The 14,512-nt window shown below is 44.3% G+C and overlaps 1 protein-coding gene across 1 annotated transcript in view; it reads right to left on the bottom strand.

The window, feature by feature from the left end:
* TNFRSF13C (TNF receptor superfamily member 13C) overlaps positions 1 to 14,225 on the bottom strand; it is a 107,710-nt gene extending 93,485 nt beyond the window's left edge. Inside the window, exon 1 of the mRNA XM_069654399.1 lies at positions 13,585 to 14,225. Within this exon, the coding sequence (XP_069510500.1) occupies positions 13,585 to 13,663 (79 nt within the window). The 5' untranslated portion in view covers positions 13,664 to 14,225. The remainder of the gene's footprint in view (positions 1 to 13,584) is intronic.
* Positions 14,226 to 14,512: the final 287 nt, after the last annotated feature.

Raw genomic sequence — 14,512 nt, 5'->3', positions numbered from 1 at the left:
TCAGGCTATATTGACTAATTACAAGCTTATGGGCTGTAACTGTAATTCTAAAGTCACTTGTTCTCTGTGCACTGCCAAGGGTTGTGCTACTCTGATATATACAATAGGTTTACTGGCACATTTCACTATTCTATTCTGATACACAACGGCATCAAACTGTGTCTCCTTGGTAACTTAAACATACAGAGTGACAAGGGAAGGACTGAAGTGTTCATGAATTAGAGCGGGCTTGAAGTGGAGTGCTGAAGTTGCAGTGCAAGTAACAGTGAGTGTGATGGAGCAAATCTAATTAAGAGAGGGAGAATCAACATATGACCTACAATTGCCAAATATATTCCCAAGGTCATCCTAAATGATATGGTATCATATTTAATTTATAATGCACCTGTACACAAGTGTTTGTACACACAGCAAGGGTGACTGATCAATGAATCTTGCTGTGTGTAGAAACACTTGTGTACAGGTGCATTAGAAATGAAATATGATATATCTTTTAGGATGTTCTTGGGAATATATTTGGTAATTGTAGGTCATATGTTGATGTTAATTGTAGGTCATATAAATCAAATATGATAGCATATCATTTAGGATGTTCTGGGGGGTATATTTAGTAATTGTTGACTCTCCCCCTCTTAATCAGACTTTTTGTTGTTTAGCAGTAGTAGTTATATTTTATTTTCATAATATAAAGAAACACAATGGGTGAAGTTAATCATTTCTTTTATACAGACTTTTTTTGTAAAATGCCCTCAATGAAACAAGAACAATGAGCCAATAGTTCAATTGAATGACACCTCAATGCCTGCTAGCTACGGATATTAATTCAAACCCTCTCATTGCCCAGGAAGAAAGAAGAAAGACGACTGAGTCCTCAGGAGCCCCTTGATGAGCAGAGCATTCAGGCAATGGGAGAACGTCCTCCTTTCTAACATTGGAGGAACGTCATTCCAAACTTGTTATTAAGGACCCAATTGAGCTATCAGTCCTACCCAAACGAGATTCCTCAAATGTACTGCTACTCTTGGCTTTGGAGTTGAAGGACTGTGTCCAACTGATCATGAATAGAGCGGCGGTACTGAAATTGCTCACCAGTGTGTCTACACTATCCCATTTGAGTTCAGCGGACATCAAGCAGGTGGAGTTTTGGAACAATCTGAGACTAGAAAAAGTCATTCTCTACTTTGCTTCCTAGTTGGTTGTGGACTCGGTTTTGACAGCTTCTGCCCAACTGGAGGCTTGGGGCTTTTCTATCTGTCCCTATGAAAGTGCAGCCCAAAGCTCTAATCCCCATATCTTGACACTTAACTTCGAGCCCAATACTCAATCAGAGGTTAGAAGAGCCCCCCAGTCCCTGCCTATCCTAACCATAACCTGTTCTGGGGATGAGCGGGCTGGTAGACACACAACAAGACATATAATGGGCAATGTGGTGTATGGAATTGGATAGCGGCCTGCTTGAATACGCGTACCCATTAGCTACTTGAATTATTTAGGGCTGCTTCTTTTACAACTATTAAGTGCCTCTTGTGCAACTCTTAGTGTGGATTGATACCACTGCTTGCTGAATCTGGCATACAAAGGGGCTAAAGGAAGACCAGCATCCAGATTGTTGTTCGGCATTTGGAGTGATATTGGAATAACTGCAACTACGTATGCTGTCCCAAACACGTTTATTCAGGCAGTGGAACTGGTTTGGGAAAATGCACTGTATAGTGAAATGTCTTTGAGCCTGATAATCAATTTATATTGGAACCCCAATGCAATAACCAAAGAAAGCTTTCTTGGTGCAATTGAAGATTTATTGTATGAATGGCAAGCAGCTACAAACGGTAACTCTATTTTACTATGTCGTGATCTTAATGCTGTATGTTTGGAGTCTAGTGATCGAAGTATGTCTGGTAGTAGTGTTATGGCAAGGCAGTGGGAAATTCCTGGTTAGAGCTAGCTAGTGCTTGGGACTGGAATATGTTGAATGGTATGGTGGCAGGGGACATTCCCCCTAATCCAACTTGGCACCGAGGTACGTCCAATAGTATTTTGGACTACTTCTTTGTCTCAGGTGAAATACTCCAGAATGTGGAATCAATAACAATAATAAAATCTGACCTCAGTGACCACCACCACCTGGTTTTGGGGTTGAAGGTGGTGAAAGGGGAACTGCCTAGCCACTCCTACGATCAGGAACTTGTGGCTACCCAGGGTGAGAATAGGGTCTGTTGGAATAAGTTGAATGTGGTTAAGTTTCATGACATCTTGCATCATCTTTTTCCTCCAGCTAAATTGGAGCGGGTGCTCTCTGATATTCCATATAAAGATATCCTGGAACAAGTTTATAAAGTGATGCCTTCCCCTAGTACTGAAGAGTAAATTGTAAGAAATCAAGCCTTTGACCCCAATCTGTCATTGAACACAAAGCCAATGACCTGAACTCTTGCATTAATAATGCAGCCTCCAACTCGAAAGAACTCTTCTTGATACTACGCAAATTGGAAATTCCCACCACTAATACTATGCCAGCCACCAAATATTGGTGTGAAACCATTCAGAAGGCACTTGCTGCCAAAATATCTAAGTTACAAGATAAAATTCTAGCCAAACAAAAAATACTAGCTAACAATAGATCCACAAAACTACCTCAGGACTCTAAGACAGGCAAACCTGAACTTCAATTCAACTTCGCACAAGTCAACCAAGAACATGTCCAGGATGTTATAGCAGGGCTCAAACCTTCAAACTGTAAAGGAGACTGCTTTCCAGCTAAACTAATCATACAGTGTGCCCACTCGATCTCCCCCATCATCACTAACTTTGTTAATGCTTCCTTCAGAGCAAATACGGTCCCCACCAGCATTAAGAAAGCATGGGTCACGCCACTTCTAAAAATCCAGCGCTAGATCATTCTGTACCCACCAACTACCGCCCCATTACTACAGTGCCCTTCCTTTTAAAAATAATAGATAAAATCGCAAACTCCCAAATCCAAGCACATCTTGAAGCCAATAACTTACTTGGAACCAGACAATCTGGTTTCCGGCCGAATCACAGTACGGAAACAGCGCTACTGGATCTTAAAATCCAAATGGATTCCATTAGAGATTCGGGCAACCTCTGTATTCTACTCCTAGTAGATATATCGGCTGCCTTTTATTTGGTGGACCACAATAAGCTATGTACTACACTGCCAGAAAACTTTAATCTTTCCCAAGCTGCCACGTCATGGGTGAAATCTTTCTTAGCAGACAGAACATCCGGAGTTACATTAGGCAATGTCTCAGAAGATCCTATTCCAGTACCCATCAGAGTACCACAAGGTTCTTGCCTGTCACCTACCTTATACAACGCGTACACTAAGATCCTCTTCACTGCCCTGGATGCTCTGGGTGTCATCTACACAAACTTTGCTGATGACACGTAGATCCTGATACCTATCTCAGGGAACCACGAGCAATACACAGTCCTAATAAACAAAATCTACGCCATAATACAGAACTGGATGGCAGTCAACAGTCAATGCCTCAATGATGAAAAGACGGAGATCCTCATTGTTGGCGCTCCCTCTAAAATCAATGCGCTCCACGCCGACTGCTCCACAATCACCATTGATGGCACTCCTATCCCCATTCTTAACCAGACCAAAACTCTGGGTGTGCACCTTGACTCTAACCTAACCATGACTAAGCACATCAACTCACTCTCCTCGGCGACTGCATACACAGCCAAGCTTATCTCACTCAGTCAGCAATTTCTGACACTGCAAAACTGCATCACCCTTGCCCTTGCACTAATACTGTCCAAACTAGATTATTGCAATGTGCTACTCCTAGGCGTGTCTAATGCCAATCTTGACAAATTACAACTTCTACAAAATAAAGCACTAAGAGCAGCCCTTGGCATCAAAAAATATGACCACATCTCAAAGATCAGAAAGGACGCTCACTGGCTACTGGATAATCAAGAATCCTATTCAAAACGATGTGCATCACACATAAATGCTTGATAAAGACCGCCCCCATCTACCTCACGAACACAGTAACGACCAAGACTTCGACAAGAACACTAAGATCTAACTACAGTTCCCAACTCCAAGTCACACGTTACAAATTATCGAGAGCAGGAGGAACTAGCTTCCAGGTTCTAGCACCTAAAACATGGAACTCCCTCCCGGTGACCTTCAGAGGAGAACTTGCTCACTCCAGTTTCAAAAAATCATTAAAGACTTGGCTCTTTAACAGGGACTAGGGTAGAACCGCTCCCCATACCAGAAACCAATACTTAGACAATCCTGTGTAACCAACTCTTGCTGTTTGATTTCAATAAGAACTGTCCTCCGAGATCAACGCTTTGTCTATTATCCATGTAACTCTGCCCAGACAGTAACTTGATTTGTAATTTCAGACTTATGCTAGTTGCCTCTAACCCTGTAACATTGCCTCCACTGTACTCTTGTAACTTTGCCTCTACTGTAACATTGCCTCCACTGTACTCTTGTAACTTTGCCTCTACTGTAACATTGCCTCCACTGTACTCTTGTAACTTTGCCTCTACTGTAACATTGCCTCCACTGTACTCTTGTAACTTTGCCTCTACTGTAACATTGCCTCCACTGTACTCTTGTAACTTTGCCTCTACTGTAACATTGCCTCCACTGTAAACAGAAATGTAAAGTCTTCTGTAACCTATGCCGTGATACCTAAGGGTTTGGGGTACAATAAATGCCATAAATAAATCAATAAATAAATAACATACAGGTGAACATTTGAGACAGGCCCTTTGTCTTTGTCAGCCACTTGAAGGGGCTCAAAGAAAAAGATTGAAGTCCAACTATAAGCAATGGCTCAGATTTCATAAATATGAAATTTTGCTAAATGATGCCCAAAAGATGCTGCAATTGGCTAGTGCTAGAGATGTGTCCTTCTTTTGGCGATCAATTAATAATCTGGTGTCACCAAGATCTAACTCTGATTAACCCTATTGGGGGAAAAAGGATGGATTGACCATTTTATAAAAATATATACAGGGGACAAGGGGGAGGAAGGCTGCTTTCCTGAACCAGTAGCAGGCCCATGGCATCTGTCTTTTTCAGTGGAGCATATAGTCGATTTAATCAAGCACAGTAAGAATTCTTGTGCACCTGGGCCTGATGGCCTCTCAAATTAAGTCATGTAACTTGAGCCAAACCTCTGGGCACATATATTGGGTGTCAATTTTAAAACCATTACCTCGGCAGCGACCATGCCCGAAACATGGACTCAATCCATTATTGTCCCGATTTTTAAGAAGGGGCAACGATGGCTCCCTGCTAACTATAGGCCCATTGCACTTGCCCGCTGTCAGATATTCCAACTAAGATCTATGCAAGTATAGTGTTGAGCAAGTTATCAGTCTGGGTGTCTGGTGCAGGTAGATTAGACCCGTTTCAAACAGGCTTTAGAAAGGGGACAGGCACGAACGCCAACACCTTTATCCTGGGAATGCTTAAAAAAGAAGCAATGACGAAGTCGAAACCCGTCTATATGGCGTTTATCAACTTTGCCATGGCTTTCGATAGCATGAACTGATAATGTTACTTGGTTAGGTCATCCAAAATGTGCCAACTATGTGTCTAATGAATAAAGCTCATGCAGACTTTTAGGGTGTTTGAAGACAATTTTATTTGGCTTGTCTTGGAAAATCAGAGTGGCTCAGTAGTCAAAAGTTGCTTTAGTTTCAAAACATCATCTGTATTCTGTACAGTAATTGAGTTCAATTTGATATTTTCTCAAATTGTTCTTGAGTAGCCTCTCTCTCCTTAGAGTGGTTCTCAGTGGTTAGGGATTCTTTTAGACTCTGATGTCACTTTAATGCAGTGATTTTGATTTGGTTGAGTTATTTCTCACTTTTCGTCCTTTGTAATCCCATAACTAATTCTCATGGATGTTGTGTTCAAACTTCTTGTATCACAAATTCCTCTATTTGTATCAACCTCGACACGTGTTTCCCCAGTACGTCTAAAGTGGATCATCAGGAAGATTTGTTCGGGATTTCTAAAGTGAAAAGAAAAATGGTCTGATTTTAATAGTGATGGTACTACTGGAATAATAGTAATAACAAGGGTATATTGCTACGTATTCACTGTTATGCAAAGCATTAAGCAAAATTTTGGAAAACAAAGCAAAGGAACACTCACCCCATTTGTAAGTTCCTTATAGAGTTGAAAAAAAATGATGTTGCTTGTTTCCAAGTTACTGGCTTTTGAAGAGGTTAGTCCTGTAAGCAAGAAAATGTATCTTAAATATTGGGGTTTTCAATCTGCAAGGGATGCATATTTCTTGCTGGTAAATTGCATGGGTAAAGAGTGAAGGGAAACGTTTTTTTTTTCTTACCTTTATGGAGAAATAGCGTTTTGTATTCAATTGTCCAAGTTGTAAAAACGTGTGATCCGCGTTCTGGATTGAGCGTTCCAAAAGGGCCATTGTATTTAAATAAACAGCGCAGTGATGCCATCACGTTACGGTGCATGATGATGTTATCATGTTTTGTCGCAAGTTGGCCATTTTGGATTGGGGACGTTGATGAAGACCATCTTTAAATGTAATAGCTGTATTTATTATGTATCTGTTCCTGATCTTCAACAGATACATATTGGATGCAGTAATTTAGAAACAAGCAACATCATTTTTTTTTCAACTCTATTAAGGAACTTACAAATTGGCCCATCACTATTAAAACTATACCATTTTTCTTTTCACTTTAGAAATCCTCAACAAATCCTGCAGATGATCTGCTTTAGACAAAGTGGGGAAACATGTGTCGAGGTTGATAAAAATAGAGGAATTTTTGATAAAAGAAGTTTGAACACAATGTCCATGAGAATTATTTATGGAATTAGAAAGGGCTAAAAGTAAGAAATAACTCAACCAAATCAAAATCACTACATTAAAGTGACATCAGAATCTAAAAGAATCCCTAACCATTAAGAACCACTCTAAGGAGAGAGAGGCTACTCAAGAACAATTTCAGAAAATATCAAATTGAACTCAATTACTGTACAGAATACAGATGATGTTTGGAAACCAAAGGAGCTTTTGACTATTGAGCCACTCTTTGATTTTCCAAGACAAGCCAAATAAAATTGTCTTCAAACACCCTAAAAGTCTGCGTGAGCTTTATTCATTAGACCTATAGTTGCCACATTTTGGATGACCTAACCAAGTAACATTATTTATATCATATTGGCCGGCCACAATATAGGGCCATTCACTTAGCAGACAACTATCTACCAATTGAATAGTTTGGACTTGCCATATGATTGACCTTGGACTGCAATTTGCCTCAACTAACGGATCCCATAAATGGATCATGTTCATGGTCAACACTCAGGAAATGGGGCTGTCCTGCACATTTATTGGTGATTCTTATTGCTTTACTCTCTAATACTACTATTAGAGTACGCCTTAATTTCCAGGGTAAATTGTCAGTACTGATTATGACTAGGTGTGGACTGAAGCAAGGCTGTGCATTGGCCCCTTTACTCTTTAGCCTCTTCATTTTCAGATCTTGCTGAGATTTTTCAAGGGATCCATAGCTTCTCGCCAAGCTTGGTGGATACTAGTTTGGACTATCTACTTTATGCAAACGATTTAGTTCTGTTTGATTATACCCCAACAGGGTTGCAATAAGCTTGATGCCCTGGCTAAGTATGCTTATTTGAACCATCTAAGTATGAAAATAAAAAAGAAATATAAACAGAAATATTGACATTCGGACCAGGGATGAAGAAGAAATAGAACAACGTTTGCTGGAGTATCAGCAGTACAGTCTTAGAAAAGGTGTTGAACTTCTGTTATCTGGGTTGTAGACTACAGGAGCTACAGAACAAAATTGAGTTCCAAAAATACCATCAATCCAAAATGCTGAGTCTTGATACTCAAGCTTGCGCAGTCAACCAGAAGTTTGGCCATTTCTACATGAGCCCAGTATTGAAATTCTATAAAGCTAAGGTGTTACCATTCATTACATATGGGGGTGAGAATTTGGGTCTTCCAACTTCATTGGATTGTGATGCGGTGGAGGGTATGTTGTGAAGGAAGGTATTACGCCTGCCCAATGCTGTTCCTGCGGCAGTTATACATTATGAGTTAGCCCTTTCTTTGATACAGTTACATTTCATTTGGAAGAATTTGTCTCAATTGAGAAATGTTCTCTGTGCTACAGAAGGATCTATATCGTGGCTGTTAAAGCAATTGCTGCACAGGAAGTCCTGGTCTGCTTTAAACACGCGGGAAATGGAATTCTACTTGATTTGTGAAAGGTATGGAATATCGAAAGAAACAATATGCCAGAATCCAATTCTACTAAAAAGGAGACTCAGAGAATGGGACTGGATTGACACAATCAGTAAGGTCAGAACATATCGTCTATATGCTGACCTGCTGATGGATGTCAGGTCACTTGGGATCTTCTCAGAATATCTGATTAAGTCACCCAGCAGGGCATGGCAGTCCAGGGTTATGAGGCTGCAGTTAAATTTGTTTCACACAAAAGAGATTTTGCGTTCCAGGAACAAAGTTCCTAGAACCTCGAGATTATGTTGCTTCTGTTCAACGGCGGAAGAGGTTGAAACTTTGCGTCATATACTGCTCCACTGTAGAGTCTTAGAGGAAAGGCGTATGTTTTACTTTGGCAACCTTATTCAGCCTTACGCCCAGACCCATACTGGAAGTGTGTGGCAGTTGATCTTGCATTCTCATGCTCATAAAAAGTGCATGGTTGCCACTATTCACTTTTTAACGGAAATGATGCACCCCAGTGAACTGTAATTTGATTTGCTGACATTTCACTGAAATGTTTACACTGCTGTTTAGTCCAGTTTTCAGTTTTTAGTTATGGTATCTTTTTTATGCTTTTTTGTGTGTAATGTTACAAATTAAGATATCAATGTAATGCAATGTAATATAATAATGTTATGCTTTTATCTGTATGTTTTTGTTAAAGGTTACTCTATTAAACAGGCAGCCAATGTTAAATGTGGGGTGGTGTGGTCTCCTACACACCACAATGAACAGACTGGCAGCATCCTTCTGAACCATACATGGTGACTACGTAAATGCGGCAGTTACCACTGACTTTTATGTGGACGCTGGGAGGAAAGGAGAGATCTTTTATTAAGATCCAAAATTGGAATAAATAGGAAGCATCCACAGAAGAAACCTGGAGGACAAGTAGCAGATCTAAACGAGATGAAAACCTAAACGTTTAATGACTTCACTTGAGCAATGTGGCTGCACACAGAGATGAGCCAAAACTGGCAACAATGTTCTTGCTTCCATTGAGGTTTACTCAGTTATGGATCATCCTTGCATCAATGTTGGATATGCACCATGGAATCTGTACGGAAACGGCACTCAAATCGTTCTGGGTGTCCGCTAACCCATGGGTTCCATTAACCCATGGGTTGGGAACAAGGTTGCAAGGGTTTTAGCATAAAAGGGAGGCAAATGGAAAGACTCTACTGGACATCTGGTGCTAAGAAGTGCTAAAAAAAAAGGGGGGGTTGCCCGACCTTGATGAGACCCTGCCCTCACCCTGGGTCCACTGTGAAGAATTCTTCTTCTCTGCAAAATGTGGGATTCCTGCCTTGCAAGGCAATGAGTGTTCTAAGCCCATTTCATTAAGTAAGGCAAAGACAGGAAGAATGCTACGGATCAGTGACTCAGCATTGGGCATGTACACGGATGATGATCTGTGCACTAATCCTCCCGGTTGACACATATCCAGAGTCAATGTACAAAACTGGACTCCATCTTAGGTCACTTGACGTTTACTTCTGTGCAACTCCACGCCAATGCAATCTCACCGTTCACCAGGGCTTCGGTTGTGATCTGCCTCTGTTTTTGCACATACACTGCTCCAACTCCATGTGTATGAACGCACACATTTACACACATACACGCTTTATTTAAGTCATGTCTCCAATCTGGAATATATACAATTTAGAATGTCCCACCAGGTGTCTAGTAATCCCTCGGATCATGATTGGGCCTCACACCAGGTGTCTAGTAATCACTCAGATCATGATTGGGCCTCACACCAGGTGTCTAGTAATCCCTCAGATCATGATGGGGCCTCACACTAGGCGTCTAGTAATCACTCAGATCATGATTGGGCATCACACCAGGCGTCTAGTACTCACTCAGATCATGATTGGGCATCACCCAGGCGTCTAGTAATCACTCAGATCATGATTGGGCCTCACACCAGGCGTCTAGTAATCCCTCAGATCATGATTGGACCTCACACCAGGTGCCTGGCAATCCCTCAGATCATGATTGGGCCTCACACCAGGCATCTGGTGATCCCTCAGATCATGATTGGACCTCACACCAGGTGCCTGGCAATCCCTCAGATCATGATTGGGCCTCACACCAGGCATCGGGTAATCCCTCAGATCATGATTGGGCCTCCCACCAGGTGCCTAGCAATCCCTCAGATCATGATTGGGCCTCACACCAGGTGCCTAGCAATCCCTCAGATCATGATTGGGCCTCACAGCAGGCGTCTAGTAATCACTCAGATCATGATTGTGCCTCACACCAGGTGTCTAGTAATCCCTCAGATCATGATTGGGCCTCACACCAGGTGCCTAGCAATCCCTCGGATCATGATTGGGCCTCACACCAGGTGCCTAGCAATCCCTCAGATCATGATTGGGCCTCACATCAGGCATCTGGTAATCCCTCAGATCATGATTGGGCCTCACACCAGGCATCCGGTAATCCCTCAGATCATGATTGGGCCTCACACCAGGTGCCTAGCAATCCCTCAGATCATGATTGGGCCTCACACCAGGTGCCTAGCAATCCCTCGGATCATGATTGGGCCTCACACCAGGTGCCTAGCAATCCCTCAGATCATGATTGGGTCTCACACCAGGTGCCTAGCAATCCCTCAGATCATGATTGGGCCTCACACCAGGTGCCTAGCAATCCCTCGGATCATGATTGGGCCTCACACCAGGTGCCTAGCAATCCCTCAGATCATGATTGGGTCTCACACCAGGTGCCTAGCAATCCCTCAGATCATGATTGGGCCTCACACCAGGTGCCTAGCAATCCCTCAGATCATGATTGGGCCTCACACCAGGCATCCGGTAATCCCTCAGATCATGATTGGGCCTCACACCAGGTGCCTAGCAATCCCTCAGATCATGATTGGGCCTCACACCAGGTGCCTAGCAATCCCTCAGATCATGATTGGGCCTCACACCAGGTGCCTAGCAATCCCTCAGATCTTATGCAATGCTAGAGTAGAGATGTATGGCCAGAGCATCAGCTGCCTCTTGATCTGGTCCTTAAGACAGGGGGATGGCCAGCACATTTGCCTTTGCCAGCGCCCCCTGTGTGGCATCTAATGGCACATTAATAATGGCACAATACTAGTGGACGCGGGCATGGCCGCTGCCACATTATCTGTCTAATTGGCCTTCATTACAGGCACAATCCCCACCCAATGAGGCTTGCTTATAGGCACAATAACTGTCTAATGCGTGTGGGATTACAGGCACAATAACGGTCCAAAAACGACCAATTACATACACAATACATGTCTGATCAGCCAAAATTAGCGGCAAAATAACTCAAGATTTGAGAGTGATAACACAACAAAACTGTCGAAAGGACCTTAAGTACTGCAGAGTACCTTCCCAAATGGGTGTGAATACTAAGGGTGTTAACCGTCTGATGGTTGCATCATTACTGGTACAAAATGTGCCTGGAATGGCCAGGGCTGGTCCATTATATGACCTGGGGCTTCTTTATTGCCTCTCTGACAGACCACAAACCCTATGTGTGCCCACATGGTTGGAATTGCTGGTGCAATCATTGTCTGATGGGGGAATGGTTACTGGCACGATAGCTTTCTTATGGAATACGGCTTCTAGCATGCAGACTGGCCAATAGAGAGAGAATCGGCACTATTACAGACACAGTATCAGTCTGATGAGCCAGGGGTGGGGGAGCTCTTACTAGCAGAATAATTGTGTGATGTGTCAGGGTCACTGGCACGGCTACTTGCATGATTTGTGTGTGGCGGATTAGGAATGACGGCTGCTGACCAAATACTGCCAGATAGACCATGGCTCCGGCACAATGCCTGAACAATGCGTCAAGAGCCCCACAACACTGACTGAGTGTCTAATGTAATGGTGGACCCTTGCTGGGGCAATGAGACGTGGGCATGGCGGGTGTGGCTGCAGCAGTATTACTGGCGCAATCACTGGGTGAGAGATCCAAATGATGGCATAACTGACGGGGCACTGTTACTGGCAGCACAAGCTGGGTCTGGTGGGAGCGTGATTTCTGGCACATCCGTTGTCTGGCGAGGCCTGGCTAGAGGAGTAACAATTGCCCGATGAGGCACAATTACCAGCAGAGTGCCCCTTTAATGGGGGTCATAATTGCTGGTACAGAAACAGGTGATGGAAGAGGGAGGGGGTTTGCACAATGGGTTTATGCTGATCAAGGAGTCACTGCTTCAGTGATCGTCTGGTAAAGCAGTGTGGCTGATCCAGTAACTAAGGGCGGTGTCCTGCTAAATGATACCACACAACCCTCTGATGGGGACACGGTCGCTGTAAGGCCTGAAATTGTCAGCGTGGCACAATGCATATCTGAGCGGTCATTGCTGCTGGCACAACTGCTGTGCAGAGACTAGCCCTGCAGCCAATTATTTATGTATTTATTGTGCACTTGTTAGGCGCCTCCACAGGAAGCAAATACTGTTTCAAAGCACCCACAGGGCAACAGGGAGAGGACAGGGGATGATAGACAAAGTAATTGCAACAATGTTAAATAATTCAATACAACAAGAAGAAGAGACTATGGGGAGGGGAAGAGGACCTACTATGCCTTGTGAGTGTTCTGAACGTGCAAGTGCAGGGAGCAGAGGGTACGGGATAGGTGCTGTGGTGCTCATGGAGAGCAGCAGGAGAAGTGATATGAGGAAGTGTAACTGCAACCTCCCGTGGTGGAGGGAGAGCCGAGGCAAGTGCAGGGGATAGACAGCAGCTGGGAGGAAAGATGTGGGAGGTCAAGGCCCCGAGGATGCATAAGGGCCCTGCACACCAGCCAGGCTACTGTGCGTGATTACTGGCAATATCTGTGTGCTGTTGGTGTGATCACTGGCACAATAACTTTGGATGCTGACTGGCAAGAGGGGGCAGTAACTGTCTGATAAAGCAGGATTAAAGAGTAGCTAACTGGGCTTGAGAACGTCTCTATTCTCGGGCTATTGCACGCACTATACAGTTCACAATTCAGTACTTAAATGAATGCCAACAACACAGGGGCAGTTGATTAAACCTATCGATCGCTGTGGGGCAAATAGTGGATCATTCTGTATATTACAGTATTTGCATGAATATGGTGGTTGGTTGTAAAGGAATCGTGTGCACATGTAGCCACCGCCAAATAGTAAGGTTCAGCACGGCATTGGTGCCTACGAGGCTCGGAGGATAGCTCAGGGGCAACGTGCTCGCCCTGGGTCCGCGCTTAGATACCTCTGGGTATTAAGCGCCTTATAAATAACCGACCATATCATATCACCTACCTGCGTCTATGTCGTCAGGCACGCACGCCTTGATGAGTTCGTCGTAGTGCTGAGAGGAGTCCTTGCAGCTCTGCGCCATGGACGCTGGGATCCCGACAGCGAACTATTCTCGCCTGTCTCGTGGAGGGAGGTGAACTGCCGACCGTCAGTCTGTCTCTCAAATGCAGAGTCCTGTCAGGGTGTTCCTCTGTATGCCCACCCTTCTCAGTCTGTCTCGGGCGGCCACTCTCTCAGTACCTTTCCGCGTGCTGCCACTCTCACTCGCCGTACACGCCAGTCTCTCCTTTCCACGTGCCGCCAGTCTATGAAATGCGGGGTGTCCGTGTGCCTCTCTGTAACAGCCTGTTCTCTCTCGCGTGTCTTTTCCCGCCGTCTCTCTGGGGCCGTCACTCTTTTTCTCCGATGCAGTCTGTCCGTCTCCTGTCTCTCGGCCCCCCAGGGAGATCAGACTGTCTTTCTAATGGAGAGCATCTGTCTCGCTGAAGTTGTCAGTCTGTCTCACCAACGCTATATTTTTCAGTGACGTCGGTCTGTCCCCCATGCACGCGGGGTCTCTCTCCGCCGTTGTTCTCCCCAATGCGGTCTCGCCGAGACTGTTAGGTGGTCTTTCTCTCCTTGGCACAGATGTCAACTTTATCTCACACGTGGAGGTGCGGAAAGTGGTCTAGTGCCGCCCCTTTTCACCCTCTTCCTCCTCCCCCCACCCGCAGACCCAGGGACAGGGAGAGAAAGGTTCTCAGGGGTGAGGTCCTGTTAGTTGCGTTGCCCTCATTACAGAAACAGCCGGGGTGCCGCGGGACAGGGAGTAAGGTGCATTCTATAAGTTGTGTGCCTGCCAGTGACGCGTGGGTGTACTGGGAGAGCTGTGCGTGGCGCCACTTGCTGGCATAACTAGGGGTGCTGTGGGCAAAGAGCGAGGTGCTGTGCA

The sequence above is a fragment of the Ambystoma mexicanum genome, chromosome 3q (genome assembly GCF_040938575.1).
Source record: "Ambystoma mexicanum isolate Mex_15411 chromosome 3q, UKY_AmexF1_1, whole genome shotgun sequence".
In the NCBI taxonomy this organism is placed as follows: domain Eukaryota; kingdom Metazoa; phylum Chordata; class Amphibia; order Caudata; family Ambystomatidae; genus Ambystoma; species Ambystoma mexicanum.
Note: the sequence above shows the minus strand (reverse complement) of the source record. Positions and strands in the feature narration are given on the sequence as shown.